Genomic DNA, 20,976 nt, shown 5'->3' with positions numbered 1-20,976 from the left:
GTAGAGTGTAGATAGAGGATTTTATAGCTGAATCTACTCACAAACAGATAATGTTAGTTTTTGATTCTGTTATTACAGTGAATGCATCATCACTAGGCAAAAAGAAAAAAGAAAATGAGGGTTGTGAGAAGACTTTGTCTAGATGCAAAGAGTGGGAGGTGTGTTTTATTTGTATTTAGAGAGGAGCTGAGTGGTGAGAAGGCAGCAGGCTGAAGTTAATTGACAGCACTGGCTAAAAATACTGTTTATGTCATATTTAAAAGGATGTGTTTGAGAACAACAGGCAACACAATGTAAAGTGATTCCGAAGGCTGACTGAGCTATGCACTATTTATGGATGCACTGACACTGTTTGACTTGACTTTCACTAAAAATGTTTCAATACACAAGATTTTAAAATAAAACATATTAAATAAAAGATAAAATGATAAAATTACAGGAGTGTCACAAACAGAGTACATGAGCACATCATTTTTAGATACGTCATTTTTACCTACCAGTCTCTAATTAATGAACAACTCAACTAAGCATAATACAGCGTAAGACATTATGAAGGCTTTTCTCTGCATTTTGTAATTATAAATACAAAGTAAGGACATTCTTTTCATTTCTGGGTAAGATTAGTAGAGCATTTTAAACAGTTAATTATACTGTTATCAATGGTCATGATAATTTGCTTACTAATGATCAAGGAACTGACCTCACAACCTATTTTATTCATTCAGTGGGCTAGCTTCAGTCATTGTGCAAATGTACTATTTATAAAGTTGGGGAAACCTGCAGTCAGCTGAGACCGAAGAAGTCAGTCAGATGGGTGACAGTGTTTCTCCCACTGAAAATGCTATGTCCGGATGAACAGAATCAACCATTTGGGAGTTAATTAGAATTTTTTTTGTATTTAATACACATGCAATTCAAAAACGCAAGAGATAAAAACATTAGTAAAGACTTGCTAGCTTAAATTGTAAAATGACTGATTTGATGCTATACTACTGTGGTACCGTAAGTGGTTTCAGATATCTCTCTTTGAGCACTAGTGTTCAGTTCAGTGTCCATTTGTACGTGTTACCAATTAAATCTTTAACAAGCAACCTTTTCTGATCAATAAGCTAATGAACTGTAACTTTAAAATAGCAAACATTATACAAGCTAATGTAACTAGCTTGTAGTTTAAGCTAATGCTCGTACCAACTCAGCACCTGCTTTTACTTTTCAGTCTGTCTTCTGCCAAAAAAATATATTGCTAACATTTTAAAAAATGGTCTGACGCCACTGTGTCAAGAATTTGAAACAATTTTGTTATATAGAAGCTTGTGTTTAAGTACATAGGATTTTTTTTTATACTTTGGTATCAAACTAGCGTATTCAGAATCTGTGTATTTCTACAAGTACTACTAGAGACGCCTACATTTCTGCTATTGTGACAGCCCAAGCAATATGTTAAACTTATCTCAAATTGACATAAGTATATGATATATGATGAGTATATAAAAAACTTGAATGTTTTTTTGAGGCAGCACACATAAAACACAATTTTCAGGGAATTTACATCAAATTTACCATGTTTTCAAGCAACTTTAAATCATATACATACAACATTTTTATGCTGTGAACAAGATGATATTAAACATGGTGGAATTTACTCCTAAATAGGTTACTTGCTTACTTGCAAGTAAAGAGCTGAAATTGGGAAGAGAAATGTTTCCAGAAGAAGCGTTTCATCTCTCTTCCTGCGGTGAAAAATGTTCTCACTCTCAGAGCCCACGATGGTGGGCCTTTCCCCAGAGTTCATTAATTAGTTAATTAGTTAATTAGTCTAAACAGATGGCTATGCAACACAAATCAGAAGGCTCTCTGGGCCTGGAGCAGGAGGAAGGTAGGAAAAGGTGAGCTGAGCCGCGATCTCAAATCACAACTGTCACTGAACCTCTGAACCGGGCTGTGTGCTGCAGACATTTTCTTCTGGTTCACTTATTTTATTCCACCACAACGAGGCGCATGATAAATTAATATTACAAATCCATAAAGTATATCATTTGCTGGAAATTGACAGATGCACGTGTTGTACTATAATGAAACCATTAAGTCATGTGCAAGGCTGCTGCGGTCACAATGCAGGAGGGTTTGTTCGAATGAATACTTTGCATTACTGCAGATTTAAAAAAGCATTTCTGAAGGTTTATTTTTAGACTGCTCCCATCTCCCCCCTTCTGTTTCCTTTTCCCTCACTGTCTCTCCATGATTCTCCCTCGCTCATCTGTCTCTGTTTCCTGCACTCTCTGCTTCCCCTATTTCTGACTCCCTATCACTCTTTTAAAGGCGCAGACATTGTATGAAATGAGGTTGGCATGTGTAAGCTCCTGTGAGTGTAAGTACGGGATAATACTTAAGACAAGAATGTAAAACTATTAAAATACCAAATGCCTGTGTTTCTCACTGTGACTCAAATGCACAGTGTCAGTGAGGAGTGCTATTAAAATTGCAGATGGATGGTGCATTATTTATATATATATTTTACGCATGGCACGCAACCAATTGCCTACACACACTCTATCACATGCAAAAGAAGGACTTTGTGTGCACACAGACAAAAATGCATACATGCTTGTGCCACACAGAACATGCAAAAAGACACACACACACAAGGATTATCGCCTTAGTACAGTAACCCATTTAAAGCATATCTGAGAGTCAGAGTGAGAGAGCACACATTCGCCCACATACCAAAATTTTCAACAACATTAAAGGAATCGAGGACACTGCGTCATAATCACTCAGCAGGATCTATCTCCACCTCTCTCAATGTGCATCTTGCATACTTTAATGATTATATGTGGACGTTCTGTACAACACATGAGTGCACTCCACACATCTCTAATGTGGATCACAGCAAAAATGTCAATGTAAATCAAATACCTTTACGGTCCGGAGCCAAGGTCGAAGTGAGTGTAAGGAAAGCAAACGAGGATGCCAATGAAGAGCATTTGGAATAGCTTGTAATTTTATGCAACAATATCAGTTCCAAATTGTGAACTCAGTCTTTTGGCTCGGCTTTTTAATGATCGTGATTTGTCAGGCAGCTGCGAAGAAGAACACGCAGAAAGGTGAAACTGAGCCGTGTAAAGCAGCAGGTCCGGGCCCTCATTTCGCTAACTCTCAGTTTGTCCTTGTCCCTCTGCCTCTCCGCTGGCATTGTCAATAACAGTGTGGCTCACGTTACCCTCTGCTAATACTTGCAGAAACTCTTGGACTCCATCCTAAACTACTCCCATTTCTCTGTTTATCATTATCCTGATATGTTGAAACAGGCGTGATGCAATAAACAAGATCTGATTACCCAACCTGGCAGCCGCAATGAATGACACAGGGAGCCTGTGTGCAAACACCTCCAAAAGATGACACCAAATGTAAATACTTGACTCCACTGATATCCAGCAGCAAAAAGGGCTAGGCGTACACATGCACACAGCTCAGCCCACACTCACTGGCTCATGAGCTCTATAAAAATGAACAAACAGAATACCCCTTGATACAAAAATACAATGACAGCAACAGACGCAGTTCTGTTTTCTGTTGCTGAATGTTACACCAAAGGCGCTAAGTTGTTGTTTGTGTCTTTTGAAGTACAGAGACTGTGATCCTGGCTGTCGTCTTTACAGAAAGGCATGTTAATACAAAAATTAATGAATTACTCTAAAAAGGAAAAGCCAGGATGTGAGAAAACAGAAAATACACCTGTTTGTGTTTTAATACAAAGTGCCTGCTGCAGGAAGACATAGAGTCACTGGTGAAATGTGAGCAACAGTAGCCAAAATGATACCAAGATTAGCCAGAACGTTTCAAGACTTGTGGAAACACAATATGGCCGTTTAGGATTGATACACTTTGGATACACTTTGCTTAGGATAGTCTATAAGATTAGATTAGACATCTTATTGTTCTGCTACATGAACTGATACTTCATCAGAAACTGTGGATATGTTTGCATGAAGTTCTTTTAAGCTATAATCTGTCAAAAAATATCTCCGACATTTTTTCAGGCACAGTTTCCACATAGTGTAGGAACTGCATTGCTAATTCCATCATCTGCAATAGATGAAATTAGGCTTTAATGCTTGAGTTGGTTAAAGTTCCTAGATTTAGCAGTACCAGTGAGGCACAAGAGGGGGGGACACACAAAAATACTGCTGCTCATGTACCTGTCAGGATGATCCAGGTTAAACCTTAAAGACACTGGCATTTGAAGTAGTAACGCTGAACGCTTATGTCACGTCTCTGAGTTAGGACATGCTATTTAACTTTATTAGATTGTTTCCTGAGCCTGGTTCCTTCTGGATAAAAAACCCCTCCAGAATCCTCTTTCCTCTACATCCCCAAACATGGGCAAGCCCTCTACACCACACTACACCACAACTCAATTCAACTAATAAATGTATTAATTTGTAAACTGCAGTTTTATGAATAAGTTCCGTGGTCTAAAATTTGATTACACGTTTCAATTTGTTCTGAGGGCATAGTCGCGCATAAACAGAGCATGAAGTTGCTATTCAAGTCAAAACATCACTTTAATCTTATGAACCTTCCTAATCTTAAGAGGTGCTCTTAAAAATGGCCGTAGATTAATAAGTACCTCCTACACAAGAGCAGATGGCTCAGAGAATCTTAAAAGCTGCAGAACTTACTCAAACATGACTTGTATGACTGAAGCTTTTTGCCCTGTGTACTTATTTGCCTGCACTTTTTAAATAAGCGCTAATGGTTTCTATTAAGCATGAAAAAAAAGAGTTAAAGGGACAATAGGAGCTTTGTTTTTGTTTTTTAATTTGTGCTCAAAAGATGTTTTCTTTATCAATTAATTAAGAATAAAACATACTTACACTTTTAATTATACTTTTTGTAATTATGTGTTCTCATGTTTGGATTTTAGCCACATGTCTGTTTTACTCTTTTTATGTTTTTCATAATTTTTATATTTGTGTGTCTTCAGAAGAAAATACAAAAAAATATGGAAAAAACTGAATAAAATATAAAGACAGAGGAAGAAGTGTGCTATTTTACTTTTTATGGGACACTGTTGCTCCTTTGAGATAGTATTTATATTTATACCTGCCTCTTTTTCACACATGCTGCCATCATTTTCCCTGACATGTCTTTTCTACTGTGGCATGTCAACACTGCTAAAAGAAATAAAACTCAAATGGCATCTTTACAGTATATGACATGACTGGCATTAATAGAAATTCACACACCTTGTAATATTAACTCAGACCATGTAAGGACTTCTTTAGTGCACACAGGAGTACAGTAACAGGAGTTCTGATTTTTCAGTACTGGGCAAAACTATTGAGCCAACCCCCATGTCGTTATGTTTTCCTAGGAAAATGGCACATATGTGCAGGGATTTATTAAACATGTGCAAACACAAAAGGAAACATGGTATATAGTGCTAAAACAGAGTTCGCACAATTCTAACAAGCTTGAAAATTAGTATTTGTTATGACCAATTTTATTTTTCAACATACTCCATATCATCACTCCATAAGACCTGTTGCCATGGGTTTTTAGGCCTGTCACTTCTTTGGTCCTCTACTTGTCTAGTTTCCTTAAAAAAATTTTTTTAACAACATACTTTACACAATGCTGAGAAATGCCAAATGTTCAGTGAATAGCTCTTTGGGAATCATTTTGCTGGTGTAAAAATCTTATTTTATGCCTGTTAAACTATGTTATCTTTGGCAGTTCTCACATGTTTCAACAAAAAAATGGAAACTAAGTGTCTGCAGGTAAAGGAGACAATAAAATAACTTCTTTAGCACACACAAGACTACAATAGAAAGAGTTCTGATTTTCATTCAAAGGTCAGTGTTGAGTTGCTTAACAAAAAAAAACCCTTCTGAAAATGGTCAAATACAATAACTGGACTGAAAATGAGTGAAAAAGCAAAGAAAAGACTGTCAGAAAGCCTGGAGAACTACTTGTTATGACTACTTTCACAGATTACAGTAAATTTTGGCTCATAGGAAGCAAAATATTTTTTAAAAATGGTGTGTAACTCAAGACGTTTACACAGTAAACTATAAAGAATTTCAGAATGTTATTTTTCATGCATGTGAATGCTGTCATTTTTAAATACAGTTTAACATGGCACACAAGGCCTGGTCTAGCTGAAATGAGGCAGACCAAAACAAAGGTTGTAAATGTATAAACAGTTACATCAAATATCTGACACATCAAACTTACCGAGCACGCCAAGCCGATAGTTCATAGTGACCACGATGACATTTCCATAGGCAGCAAGGACACTACCATCAAACATGTTCCCTGAGCCCTCCATGTAGGAGCCTCCATGGATGAAGAGCATCACAGGCTTCTTACGGCGATCCCGAATATCTGCATAGCACAGATCAATGCAGGTGTTTGTTAGTTTAGAGTTGATCCACTAACATATGTTAAAGAGTTGAAATTCAGCTCCATTAATCCCTGGCTATGGTTTGAAATTTTCTCCTGAAATAGCATCTCTAAAATCAGTCACTAAATGGAAGAATCAAATTGTCTATATATAAGAAACAAATCTAACCTAAAAACAAGTAACAAGGATAATTAAGTTCAATTACATTTTATTTATCGATGACAATTTAATTTAGTCACCTTAAGGCTCTTTATATTGGAAATAATGGAGCGTAAACCGCAGCAATCATAAAACCACTTGGTGCAGTTCGTGATAGTGGGAAGGAAAAACTCCCTTTTAACAGGAAGAGACCTTCAGCAGAACCAAGCTGAGGGAGGGGCGGCCATCTGCCATGACTGGTTGGGGGTAAGGGGAGGAAAAGATGTCCTTGTCCTTGTTATTAGTTCAGAGTGAACAAAGAACACTTCTTTTACCTCTGCCTTGTAACAGTAAAGTACAAATCCACTGATATTAAAGGATTTATCTGTTGTGGTTGTTCTAGTACTAGGTATTTAAGTTTAAAAAAAACCCCCAAAAAAACATGCAAACTGTCTTAACCTCAGGCATCCTGTGATTGATGAAAGAAGAAGGTGAAAATACAAAGCACAAAACACTTGTGTTCATCTTCTATTTTTTATTCTGTGATGTTTGTTTCCCCTGTCCTGAGCCCTGATGGTACCTTCCCAAACTGCTATTCCCCTCCATGTTTGGAGCAAATGGTGCAGGCAGTTCTGTTGCCCTCACTGTTATTGGTGTCTTTGTGTCCATCAGTGTGTTGCTATGGTTCACTCTGTCAGCCTCTGTGCCTCGCCACCACCCCCTTCCTCGTCTATGGTACGGCCTGAGTGTCTGAGTGTGGATGAGGCTGAGGGAGCTGCCAGTGCAGCCCAGTTAGGCTGAGCGTCTGCACTGTGCAGGGCCTGTAGATAATTTGTATGAAAGCCAGACCAAGTGGAAACATAAATAACAGCCACAGCATCTGTTTACCCTGATGAGCTTCAGCACTCAGAGATGGAGGAGACGGGGAGATAAGAGGAGAGAAAGAGAGATAAAGGAGGGAGGGGGGGGGGGGGGGGGCAGGAAAGAGACAGAGGAAGGAGATGAAAATAGGGCAGCATGAGAGAACTGACGGGGGTAGAGAAATGCATGAGAGCTTCACACCAAGAAGAATAAATAAATAAATACGATTTGATAGCATAGATGGAAAAAAAAACTATGAAACGTTACAAAGCAAGTCATACACAGTGAGGTGCGTTAATGAACATTCACACAGGATTCACACAGACACACACAAGCACACATACACACACAAACTCTTGCATAGGCAGCTGCGATGTTGAGTCGCTATGGAAACTGCTTCTCGCTAATAGAACTGCACCAGCCATTCCATCGCACCGACTCACTGAATGCCTGTTGCCGTGGTAACAAATTCCACTCACGTATTTGCACACCCGCCTGCATCACCACCTGAATCTCAGGTTACACATGCACTTGGGTGCGTCACTCACAGTCGTGCGTGCAGACTCACACACACACATACATGCAGACAAGTGGATGTGGTAAAGCGGCACGTATGGCTTCAAACACGCACGTATGTTTTATAGATAGCACGTACGACACAGGCAGGCTGGCTTTAAATTTAAAAAAAAACCAAAAAAAATTTGAGTTGCACACTCTGATGTGCTGCTCCTTTTCCCCTCTCTTCTCCGGTGTATTCAGAACCTTGGCTGATTTCCCAGAAGATACGTAAAAAAGTTCAATTATCTTGGCATCACCAGGACAGTAGAAAGGAGTGACGTTTCAGCCGGCATCACGAGCAGCGCTCACAGCCACACTCCGTATCTCTCAAGCAGAGAATACATGATTTATCTACATTTTTAAAGTCCCATTTAGCAGTGTTAAGTTTTTACAGCTTTCATATATGACTTTCAGACCCACAGTGGGATCAACCACCCGGGTTCTGAAAAATTAACCCAACCCAGAAATGCCAAAAACTGCAGTTTTTCACATGGCCACTTGAGGCGAGCTCCAAAAGTGATTTAGTCCCCTTAGACTGTCACAGTAAAATGAACAGCACAAAGAATTAGATTTATAGCCTTGTAGGAAAAATATATTTTGCCTGAATGGAGGCAAATTCATAACTCAAAGGTGGGTGTACATTTTCATAACTCACTGTAGTTATACTAGTAAGGCTTTAGGTTAGAGTCCATGGATGCTTTGATTGACAGGTGTGCTAACATAGGGACCTGTAGTTGACTGTTGTGTGTCTTAAGCCTCACCTCTGCCAATAAGTCACTAAACTGTATCTTTTGTTAATATACTTTGATATTGGTCCCTTTTTTTGCAATTTTTATGGCAAATATGCAACGGGATAAAACCCATCTAAGAAATCTGTGCTTTAGTTTTGATGATTGAAATTCTACTATTTTAGTTGTCTCTTACCTTAATCGCTGATTCTGATTAGCAGACATGTGCCTGTGCATCTTGTGCACACATGGTAACTTCTGTCAATGGTGTCATCCAATGTAATCGTGGCACCAGCTAATGTAGCCTAATGTAGCTTCGAGCAGAGGTGAAAACTGCAGAGGTCCGGTAAGCTCAGCTCTTTCTTACTACACACAATGCAGTTTTTAGCCTCAACAGACACCAAGTTTGTCTGTGTGTTAAAATGTTATTCAACATCTATCATTAATCCCTATTAAAGTTTTACTTTTCTCCCTGTACATAAAGCATGTTGATCTATCTCTGTAGCTATATCAACTAAGATAAGATAAGATAACATCAAATTACATTTTTGGGGGTTGTGTAAGGACAGATTCTTTTCTTTCTACTTGTGTCACAGATTACATCTTTAATATTACATTTTTTTAATAGAAAAAAGGCTTAGGGATAGTTATGGGGCTTGGTAATTCAAAATACTGCAGTGGTACTTAAACCACAAAATAGATATATGTGGGGAGGTTGCAATGTTAAACCATAATAAATGAATATTGTTAGCATGATAACTGGAGCTACAGAATTCATAACAATACACACTAATGCGCAAGTATGAATCAGAGGAATTAAAAGGCAAAGTACTATAGCTGGTACTGCTAATCAAATGCACTTGATTAATTGCGTGAGCACAGTGTGAGGATTTTCATAAAAGGAGAAACATCCCAGTAAATTCACACCAAGGTCAGACAGTGCAATACTCCCCAAAACAGCAACAACAACCCCCCCCCCCCCCCCCCCCCCAAATAAAAAACAAGAGCTACATCTCAGACTCTATAGGCCTCAGTTAACATGTTAAATGTTCATGTTTATGAGAGTATAATTAGAAATAGACTCAAATATATCTTGTTGGGTTGCCAGGAGAAAACCTCCACTCTAAAAGGAACTGTAAAAAGAAGATGGCAGCGTGGCTTAGATTTGTGAAGCTGCATCTAAACAAACTACAAGACTTCTGGAACAACTTTCCTTTAGATAGATGAGACCAACGTAGCGATATTTGACCATAATGCACCACATAACAGCTCATACCAACTGTTAAGCATGGTGGTGGACGGATAATGATTTGGGCTTGTTCTGCAGCCTCAGGACCTGGGGCACCTTGCAGACATTGAGTTGACCATGAACTCCTCTGCGTACTAAAGTATTCTAGTCAAATTTGAGGCCACCTGTTTGAGAGCTTGAACACAATTGTGTCAAGCAACAGGACAATGATTCCAAGCACAGCAGCAAATCTACATAAGAAGGGCTGAAAAAAGAAAAGAATCAATGGCTAAGACCTCAACCCAGCTGAAATGCTGTGACAACCTTAAGGTCTCAATAAAGTGAAGCAACTATGTATAGAAGAGAGCTCCCAAATTCCTCCACGGTGATGTGACAAACTGATAAAGTCATACAGAAAATGATTAGGTCAAGTTATTGCTGCCAAAAGTGGCAGTCCTGTGAAAACCTTCTTTTTCACATGACTGTATAACTATTTTTGCCGATCTTATCTTGTTTTTCTAATAACAACAAAGGCGAGAAAATATTCACTATCCTAATAAAGCTAAAATTTTAAAAATAAAGATAACAATGAAAAAATCATTAATTTTGAATAAAAGATCATAAGCGCATGCACAGTCACAATTAAAAGTGTGCGTTTGCATAATTTTGGGGGGGGGGGGGGGGGGGGGTACAGGCATACAAATGCCTAGCTATGCATTCTCTGGAGATTTTGTCACACAATATTTCAGTTTTAAAAAGATGGAATATTTGAATGTGTTTAAGAGAGGGACGTGTCGGAACAATTGAAAGAAGCTCAACACAAATGCAAAAATGATGAGACGATGGAGGGTGATCCACTCAGTCCAAATTTGAGCCTATAAAGCCAATAAGGAGCTGGCTGTCTTCCCTTCCTCCCCCCATAACACTGGCACATTATTCGCTTCTCTCATTTCCACCTAACCTGATACTGTCCTACTCAATATCCACCTTTGTCCTGCACAGACATTCTCACATTAATGTCTTACTGTTTCCAACAGATACTGCCCACTTTCCACTTTTCCATTCCTCCGGTCCTCTCTCATTCATTCCCTTATGGAAATCTTCATTGATTTGGGTGTAAAAGTTTTCAGCCTGCCTCAGCACTTGAACAATTTTCGCACCCGGACCCACAGCCAAGACTCTACACTTTCACAGAAAAAACTTTCCAGCAACAAAGCGCTAATACTACTGTTTTACAACAATGTTTAAGAAACTCTGTCCAATCCATACCTAAACAATTAAGCGAGGAATTCAGCCATGCCCTAGCCCTCCTGATCCTGTCAGGATCCATCAGGTGTCGGCATAAATGTCAAGCTCTACCAGTCTCCTACTCATCCACCCTCTCACTCTCTCCTTCTCCACATCTCTCTCACTTTCAAAGCTCTATAAATGTCATTTCATAATGCACTTGTCTTCATTATGACTGTTTTTTCCCCCCTCCTCTCCCCCACCGCTGCCCTCGCCAGTGCTCTCGCGGTGTTCAGCTTTTTTCTTTTCTTTCATCTCTATTCAATCATTCTGCTCCTCTCCTTTACAATCCTGCATGGATCCTTATTTCTGTTTTCACCGTTAAGAAACCACACAATTGGATTAGCTACATCTGTCTCTTTTTAAAACACAGCAATTAGAAATGCAAGGAAGGGAGAATTCAATACTGAAATAGCACAGAGCCTGAAATACAAAACACACAAACACACACTGAGGCGCAAACTGGAGCACACGCGCTCGTGTGTTGAGTTGCACATGCGCTGTGCTCAAGTAGACACACATGCACGCACACACACATGCACAAATGGAAATGTGGAGCACTGCATGTGTGTATAATACTATGCAATATACAGTAAGCCTGGGCACGTGTACAAAAACACACGCACTAATTGTCTGCACAGATTTTGGTGCACCAGTAAAGTGTAGTGCGAGCATCTCCCCTTGTCTGCAGTGATCTTGAAAATATACTACAGTGGCAGAAATATGCAGAAGTCCTTCACTTTTTCCCACTTTAAAAATGAAGGATTGGGTAGAGCCCAATAACATTATGAAGGACGATAATTTAGCCGAGCAATTCACGAGAACTTTAGTCCAAGAATAAAAGCGCAGGTGAAGAAGGACTGAATATGTGATGCGTCACGCTGGATAGCCAGAACATCAGAGTGTGGTTAATCAACCACACAGCAACCAAGCAAGGAAAGTTAATTAGCTCCCCGTGCAAGCACACAAAACGCAGCATTTGTGACAAGGGTGGAATAAAAAACAAATACTTTGTATGTGGCTTTTATACGACCAAAATGCGTGCCTGTGAGAAGGAGTGACAGATTTGTATGCTAATAAAGGCAGTTAACACAGGACAATGTAATGTGCACATAGGGTGATTACGCTCAGATGGTTATTAACACAGATGAAAACACCACAACCCCCATGGAGTTTGAAAAATAGAGCATGAGGGGAAAAAAACATGCAATTAAAATACCTTCATCCCTGGGTCTGTTCATTGAAGACTCATCGTGTTTTTTTGTGAGCGGACCTGAGGTTTAGAAAAAAGACAAAAGACAAAATTCAAAAAGGTTGCACTGGTACAAAAAAACAAAACAGAAAAAAAATTAAGAAAAGGATTAAAAGAGAGGGAAAAAATATGCTGTTTCTCGGTTTCATTTCAGTGGCTGTGTACAAGGATTACACACTGTTTCCTTTAAAAATATAACCCCCAAACTCATCTGTTTCATCTGCTTAGGATCTAGTCACGGACTGCCTCGTAAATGGCACTTCTCCTCAACCCTTCTCCCAATCAGTCTTGACACACTGCTGCTTTGTAAAGAAAAATCAATAAACAGAATCAAGCCATCACTCTTTTGGGTCAGAAAAAGCAAAGGAATGCCAAGATGCTGCGTGTCCTGCTCTGAGGACTCAAAACACAAGGTTCATCCCTTCACTCCTGTATAAATGTGACTGAATATATATTAGAAACACCAGCCTAAACCTAAAACATGACTTAAAAGTCTTGCCTACCTAATTTGCCAAGAGGAAGTTGGGGGTTTTGACGGTTATGCCACCTGCATGGGTTTGTGACAGGATTGGCCTCATCAAGGTCAAAGAGGAGCTCTGCATTAAGCTTTAATGGTGACACCAGTTAAATGCACTATAGGGGAGAGCCAATAACGAGCATTTATCACCGTGACCAGCCAACGCCCTGGCATGTCAACCTCTGTAAGTCTTAACTGATAAGGATCCCATTAATTTGTTTTTTTTCTTGGCTTCTGTCAGTGGGGCTTTTTCATCAGCAAACACTTAATGCTGCATTTTGTGTCGTCTACAGCTGCCGCCTGCCCGTTTGGAAGAAAGTCACAAAATACACTAAAACACCTGCAGTCCCACACACATTTAAATCACACACCACGCAAGGAATGTTAACAGTTTACAATCAACTTGTGCTGTCGTCCTTGTACACACCCAGCAGCAAATTTCCCTCTTTCCAATGAAATATTGTTGCAGTCTTTTAAATTTGCTCTATACTCGATTGCCAAGAGGGTTATCACTCTGCTTCTGTGCTGCTGACATGCCTGTTTCTACCCTTTTGCTGAAAACCGTCTTGTAAAGTTATGGCATATATACCTTTCACAGTAGTTCTCATCTATTGACAAAGGAAACACCCAGCACTCCACCATTATAATGCAGCATTTTCACATCTCTATCTGTATGAATATAGTTTCCTGGTATAAAATGTTTATCTTCCATTAAAATGGGACAGGATCAATGCTGAATGGATTTGCTGCATCCCATGAACACCATCATCAGGCGCCTGATCCAGAGAGCACTTAGTGCCATAGCAGGAGATGGTATAGTCGTAGGTCCTGGACTACAGAGCAGGCAGGTAAGCAGACCAGTAATGGATAGAAGGGCACATTACTACCCTATCTTGTCGGCACTTCCTCACTACTTATCACCACTCTAAAACCACACCTTCCCGCTTAATGGATGGACTACTCGGATTTCAGTTCAAAGTCCTCATGCCTAATAAGACTTAAACTTTATGTGAAGATGAGCAGCACATCCACACTTTGTCATGGAGCAGATATCGCCCAAAGATATCCACAGTAAATTTGTTAAAAAACAGAAAAAACACTGAAGAATCTTTTCTTCTTTAGTATTATTTTCACTATGAAATAATCAGTTTAAAAGCCTAGCACAGCTAGCCAAAGCCCAGTGTAAAGGCTACAGCCATGCTAGCATTTCTGTAACGGCCCCTAAAGACTGACATTTCAGACATCCCGAGATGTCTGAAATGTCATTGAGAGTTCATTGAGAGCCACACTGTGATGGTTTGGTGTAAGATATCAAGTTTGATGCCCGGAGACTGTATGACTGATAATACCTCCTGAATCCCGGGGTATGATGCGCATCTATGAATCCTTTGCTACTTGCAAAGGACAGCTGGATAACAGCTGGATGTTGGACTACTGTTGTGGAGCCAAAACGGAAAATCATCCAAAGATGACCAGCACAATTCAATTGTGGTGGTCATCTTTCATCTGCACCAGCCCAAAATCACCTAAGTTGGCTTAATTGGTTTAAGCTACATGTCAACATGCTAGCACTGACAAGCCTATCCACAAAGCACAGTGCAGATGAGGTTGATGGGAATGCCACTGGTTTTGCAGGTGTTTATTCATAAACCAAATTACTTGAATAAAAAAACGAGTCACCAAAATGACTCAAGTCTGAACTTAACTTCACAACAATCCATCAAAGAGATGTTGAGACATTTATTATACACTACAAATTCCACAGTGGCTCTATGAGAAACATCACTAAATTATCTAAGTCACTGGATAAATCATTTTAGCATTGGTAGTGGTTTTATTGTGGCTATTTTCCATCATGGCTAAATGCTACAGTGGCTGCGCTTGTGTGTTTAATATACTGAATTTGCACTAAAATAACTGCTCATGGCAGTATCTAGGTCTTGCCCGACTTGACTAGGGTTTGAAGAAATACTACAATGGATTACACAAGACAAAAAGTAGGACCTAGCCAAAGGGAAAAACATACGCTTTTTGGGTCAAAAACATCCATTCCATCTGCTTCCCATCAGCAGAGAAGCCTGCCGGTAGGCTGAGTGCCACATGATGTAATGGGCCACTGGTCAGTGAAATGCTACGGCCTATGCAGGAACATTTAGCTTGGGTTGTCCCAGTACTGTTTGACCTAATGCAGCTCCATCTCTCAGTCGACAGCGTTTCTGTTCGGTTCAGTGAGCTAGTGGCCAGTACGCAAGCTGTCTCCCGTCCCTCTCCATTTCCTCAGTGCAGTAATCGGGATGAAGCTGCAGTATGTCATGTCTGTGGTGGCCTGTCTGCTTGACAAGGTGTCAGACACAGCTTCAGATCAACACCCCCACTTCCTGCAGCTTCTAGCACATGCAGTCCTATCCTTTTGCTCTCTATCTCTTCTACTGTGGCCCCAGCCCCCAGCTCCATTCTTGCCTCCGCTGTCCTGCCTCCTGAAATATGGTTTTTAATAAAGAGCACGGTAAATGCCTGCTCTAGCGGTAATAAAAATGAAGAATCTCAGGCTTTTGGCTGGGGAGTGTCTTGGGGAAATAGGAAATGCGATGAAACAGTGCTCTTGCCTGACAGCCTGACCAAATGCTAAGAGTTAGGGTGGAACACTAGAGAAGGTGGTAGAGAGCAAAAGAGAGATAAAGTGAGAGTACAAATCTCACTGTTCAATCGGGGAAAACATTTGTGCTATTTACATGGTACTACAAAGTTGAAGAAGTAGCAGGCTACATAGTGGCCTGTTGGGGAAGGGCACTGAGCTCATTTGCATTCAGAACAGTAACCCCTTCTACCGCCATCTGCATAAAGATGGAGGAGTGAGGAGAGCAGAGAGGAGAAGGGGTAGGGGATGGTTTTAGGGAGGAGAGAGAGCAGGACGGGTGAACGGATGCAGAAAGAAATAAAGCTTCTTCATGTCCAACCAATCACATGACGAACATGGTCAGAAAGAGTATTTCTGGGTATGAAATAAAAATCCCAGTCAGAAGGTGCATGACTAGAGGATACTACATAACACTGAACTCTAAAAGCTCTTTATGAATTTGTGCTGACAATTCATTTTGGCCCACCTACATCCGTTGTGCGTGGGAATGCAACTCCTCGTTGCCAAACACAGCACAATACAGCCCCAGCAGCCAACCTTTATACATGCTTGACCATCACTTTAGAAAACAAACCTACTCCTGTAGATAAAAAGCTCAGTCTGGCTGAAACATCACTATGAGTCTACAGGAACAGATGATCAGTGAGGCCAATGTGCTTCCACCAGTAAATCTTAAAACTTAGCTTTAAAATGCCTCTGGGCTCTTATTTGGGCATTTGTTTAGAGAAAAAACACAATCAAATTTAACTTTAATTTCTGTGGTTACCAGGATATAATACTGGATGCATATAATCACTAGTCACATCTGATAATTCTGACATTTCTTTGTTAATTTTGACCACAAATAACCTTTTGTTAGGCTTTTTTTAAACAATGGAATGGAATTATTTTAGTCTTTTCTGAAAAGACTTTCGGTCCTTTGAGCACGATGTCCCTCTGTTGTATTTACAAGTAGTATAAAAACGACAGCTGATGTCAATATAAACCAAATTATCATGGGAACAAAAAATCAGGGCCAAATAATAGCACAAAATTCTAAAGTGCAGTTCATCTTCATCCAAATCTAATGGCAATGAATCCTATTGTTCCAGAAATCCTATTCTAAACTATAAATGTAAATCCAGTGGAGGCCCCATGGGATCACTAATGAAATGGACATGCACTGTCTTGGAAACATGACAACAATTAATTTTACAGAGGTCGACCAATTATAAATGTCTAAAGGAAAACGTTTCATGACATCAGGATGGATGCTTTGTTTGTGGTTGATCTTTTTGTTTTAAAGTTTTTAAGTGAGTGATCCCAAAAAATTGATCTCAGATTATAATAATACTTTAAATGTCACAGTGAAACACTTAAAAAAAATCTGCTCCATCCGATAAAACCACCAGTTTAACATCATATAAGCAATTTGAGAGATTATGACAGCGGTAATATGTGAAAAATGTATCTGATTCCTGGGGCATATCACTCTCCTCCCGTCTCTATTTCTCTCTCTCACACACACAAGGCAAAACATATCCTTGGGGAAGGCATTGGCCTTGTGTAAGTGGTGACCCGTGACAATAAGTGACAGATTCTGACAAGCAGACAGGGTAAAATCTGTCTCACTCATTTGCACACCTTTCCCCATGGGAATAACACAGAAAAGTCTAAATAATCCTTTTTGTAAATATATGTATATAGCTTAGATATTCCACTAATTCTGTCCTTATGGCCAGAATATGCACACTTTCCGTCATGTTAAGAGGAATTTAAATCACTTGATAATCTCTGTCATCACTTTCTACTACGCTAACGCTCATTTTTTCCACTTGAAATTAACATTACCATCTTCTCTGGGAGGGCGGGGGGGCATGGGAGCACTCATCAATGATATATAAGTTTTCATTCCAGCTTCATTGTTGAAACAAGAATGTTTTACGCCACTCTAGACTAATCTTCGGGCTAGGCTTCATATATTTGCAGCAGCTGTAATGCATAAACATGTGTTTTGCTTGAATACTCTCAGGTAAGTCTCAGGTGAACCCATTAATCATAGGCTTTTTAACATTTTATCATTAGCCTTGCTCACTATCATCAGCAGCATATGCTTTGCCTCCGAAGTCAGACTTTGATCCTGTGTTCTCTTACCTGCCCATCTGCTTTCACAAACGCTCTCCGCTGGCTCATTAATGCAAGAACTACACCCAGGTAGCCCATGTGGAGTAAACAAGGTTATGCTTGGCAATGTATTGTATTTGTTATATATTTTAATAACCTAATAAAAAAATCACCATATTGGCAGCGCAACTTTGAGGAGACAGTTCCTATTACTGCATGAGACAGTATGAATGCCAGTCTCAGAGCTCAATATTATACAGGCATATTTTTGACAATTATAAGTCAATCATATTGTCTTTATATGTAAACTCTTAACTGGAGCAACCTATAAAGTGATAGACAGCAAATGGGACATGAGCTAAAAGCTCAGTCATGCTAGAGTAAAAATATGGAACTAGCAAAAATCAGTGATTGTGTTGAATTTTTTCGCATTCAGCAATAAGATCCAAACAGTCACAGTGACCCAAATGTTCAGTATGAAACACCCTCAACCTCTGGGTGACCACTTTCAATGGCTTGCACAGGTTGCCTGGTGGAAGGCAAACTATTTCCAAACAGTTGTGGTTAGACTCAGACTGTCTGCAGTCGCTCTCAGGAAGGTTGTTAAAGGTTTCCAAATAACTGCCATCTAATAGATAAACGCAGACTGGTTGAGAACACGTTGCAATCATTCTGAGTTACTCTGCGCCGATGAGCGCAACTCATTTGTGTCTCTTTGCAACAGCGTACTCGGCTTGATCTGTGGGGTTGTAAACATATAAAATGCAAGGTCATTTTGCAGTTAAATTGTTATCCTGCAGTAATTATGTCACTATTCGTGTATTTCTGAATTTTTAATTCAAATTCATGAGGTTCTGGCATGTTACAAACTAAGAGCAGACTGACTCTGTCTTACTGATGTTTTATCACCATCTTAACACAGGTTGAGATGTGGCGGACCTGGTCCTTGTCTTTGAAATAACCATTTGAAAGCTAACAAGACTGCAAGTTCACTGCACATGGTTTCAACCACTGTGGAAATGGTTGCAACAGTGTCATTTGATGTGATGTGATGTCACATTATGTTATGTTGCAACCACACTGGGTGTGACTTTGATAAGTAGGAATTCATTATTGAAAAAGCACTGCTAACAGTATTGACAGTACTGTCATAGTCATAATTGCTGGTGAAGAGTTGGTAGAAGAAGAGAGTTACCTTCCTCTGAAAACACTTGAATGGTATAAAGTCATAGTGTGAAGGACAGCTGTGTGGCTACAGGGGATTCTTTGGTTTGATTCTCTTAGCAACATTGCTCTACACTTACAAGTTTGTCAAAAACTAAATGGAAAAAAAACAAACAAACGCTAAGTTTTCATAAAAGTTTTTAGACTGTAGAGTTTGTATGGTTTCCTTGTGCATAATGGGTTTCCTCCCACACTCCAAACACATGCATTTAGTTTAAGTGGTGAAGATATGAATCTGTCTGTTTGCGTTAGCCATGTGATGGACTGGTGAACACTCCAGGGTGATACCCTCCTCTCACCCCACGACAGCTGTGACCCTATGTTAAGAAAATGGCTGGAAACAAATGAGCACCAGTCAAGCTAAAGGATATTACAACACAGTGCTGTTAAAAATAGCATAATAAGCAGCTAAAATGTTTTTGCTTTCATTTTTAAAAGTCTAATGATATCCATCCATCCATGTTAAAATGAGTTGCACATGAGCAATAAAACTAAAACATATAACTTTGTTGCAGCATTAACATTTCTAAACAATTAGGCCCAATCAATAGTAATTTAAACAGACATTCTTTGGAAATCTCCTGATTGTCTTTTGGCTTATCTTCCTCTGAATACGATCCAGATAAATTTATCAAACTGACACTATTTCATGGAGTACTTACACTCAGTATAAAATGTGAAAATGACAAGAAAAGTACAATCTGTTCTTTCTCTGTGATACAGTTGTGACACAAACTGGTGCAAATTATTAACGAGAATTCGCCGACAGAGACACTCAATGCAAGACTTTCCACTTGCATGTAATACAAGCTACGCCTCACATTACGGACTCACCATCTTCAGTGGGGACATAAATGTTGAGGTAAAGGCAGTCCTCACTCTGGTTCTGAACATAGGTGGCTGCAGCATCCAGGTTGTCTGTGAACCACACTGGTAACATGATCTCAGGAAGCACCCCGTGCACATTCTGAGGACACACAGGCGCAAAATGAGTGGCATTGCGAATCTCTTGCCAGGAACCTGGGGCTTCAGGAGGCTGGAAGCGCCTCTCGCCAATAGGTGCGGTGGCATATGGCACACCTAAATACTGTTCCACTGGGCCCAAGATTTCATTGTTGAGCTCTTTCCTGATACCACGGACCTTTCCGTAACTCGTGGATACTATGGGGTGTTTCAGGTCAACTCGTTGACACGAGGAAATCGTCAGGTGCAGCACTAGTCCCAAGAGCCACACCAGACAGTGATTAGCAACCTGCTGAGTAGAATAGTGATGCTTGCCGCCATAGCCCTGGTGGCTGGCAGCGCTGAATGGAAAAAACAACATGTCCAAAATAAAAGCTCTTGTACTCATATCAAAGGGACTTCAGCTGGGAGCAGAAAGGGATCACAAACTCAGTGGGATATGGGGGATGACAAAGGCAAAAAGAGGATTGGTGGAAGGGGGCAGGTTAACGGTGTTCCTAGAGCGCCATGGTGAGGTTGAGGGCCAGACAGCATTCTCCAGTAGACTCTGTGGTCTCATATGTCTTCCTCTTTGGAGCTCCTGAAGGGTCCAGAGCTGCAGCTGGGATACCAATTAAACCTGGAAGACACAGACAGGTCGCAGGTTTGAGTAAAGACATGTGAATAAAAGCTCTGTCAGGTCAGGCTGTTTTATAAAGCTGCAAGAGACACAGCAGGACAGAAGGATGCACTCTTGTGCTAACTATCTCACCGAACTTAAACCAGATATTATACAGTGCGTCATTTGTATTTAAGTCAGAGCTATTTAGCCAGTCTATGGTATCACAGTAATCAAGTATGTTTGCTATAATAACGACTGTATTTTCTACACATTAGCATGACTTAGCTCAACACACTGCTAGCAGCTAGCATGGCTATACAATTCATGTTCTGTATTAGAATAAGTGTTTATAAAATGTTATCATGCTAGCTCAACATTTAATAATTCTAGTCAGGATGAAAATCATTAAGCACCGAACGAAACTGTCATGTTAGTCACCTATTTAAACTTAATAAACATTTGGCTAACA

At 39.9% G+C, this 20,976-nt stretch overlaps 1 protein-coding gene across 2 annotated transcripts in view; it reads right to left on the bottom strand.

Moving 5' to 3' along the window:
- Positions 1-20,976, bottom strand: part of nlgn2b (neuroligin 2b) — a 65,586-nt gene that overhangs the window by 21,634 nt on the left and 22,976 nt on the right. For both annotated transcript variants that reach the window (XM_080867279.1, XM_080867280.1), the window contains exons 2-4: positions 19,778-20,525; positions 12,429-12,482; positions 6,241-6,390 (exon numbers count right to left, since the gene is read on the bottom strand). In XM_080867279.1, coding sequence (XP_080723405.1) covers positions 6,241-6,390; positions 12,429-12,482; positions 19,778-20,294 — 721 coding nt within the window. In that variant the 5' untranslated portion in view covers positions 20,295-20,525. The remainder of the gene's footprint in view (positions 1-6,240; positions 6,391-12,428; positions 12,483-19,777; positions 20,526-20,976) is intronic.

This window comes from Rhamphochromis sp. 'chilingali' (genome assembly GCF_963969265.1).
Source record: "Rhamphochromis sp. 'chilingali' genome assembly, chromosome: 19".
Lineage (NCBI taxonomy): Eukaryota > Metazoa > Chordata > Actinopteri > Cichliformes > Cichlidae > Rhamphochromis > Rhamphochromis sp. 'chilingali'.
This window is presented reverse-complemented; position numbering and strand designations above follow the sequence as displayed.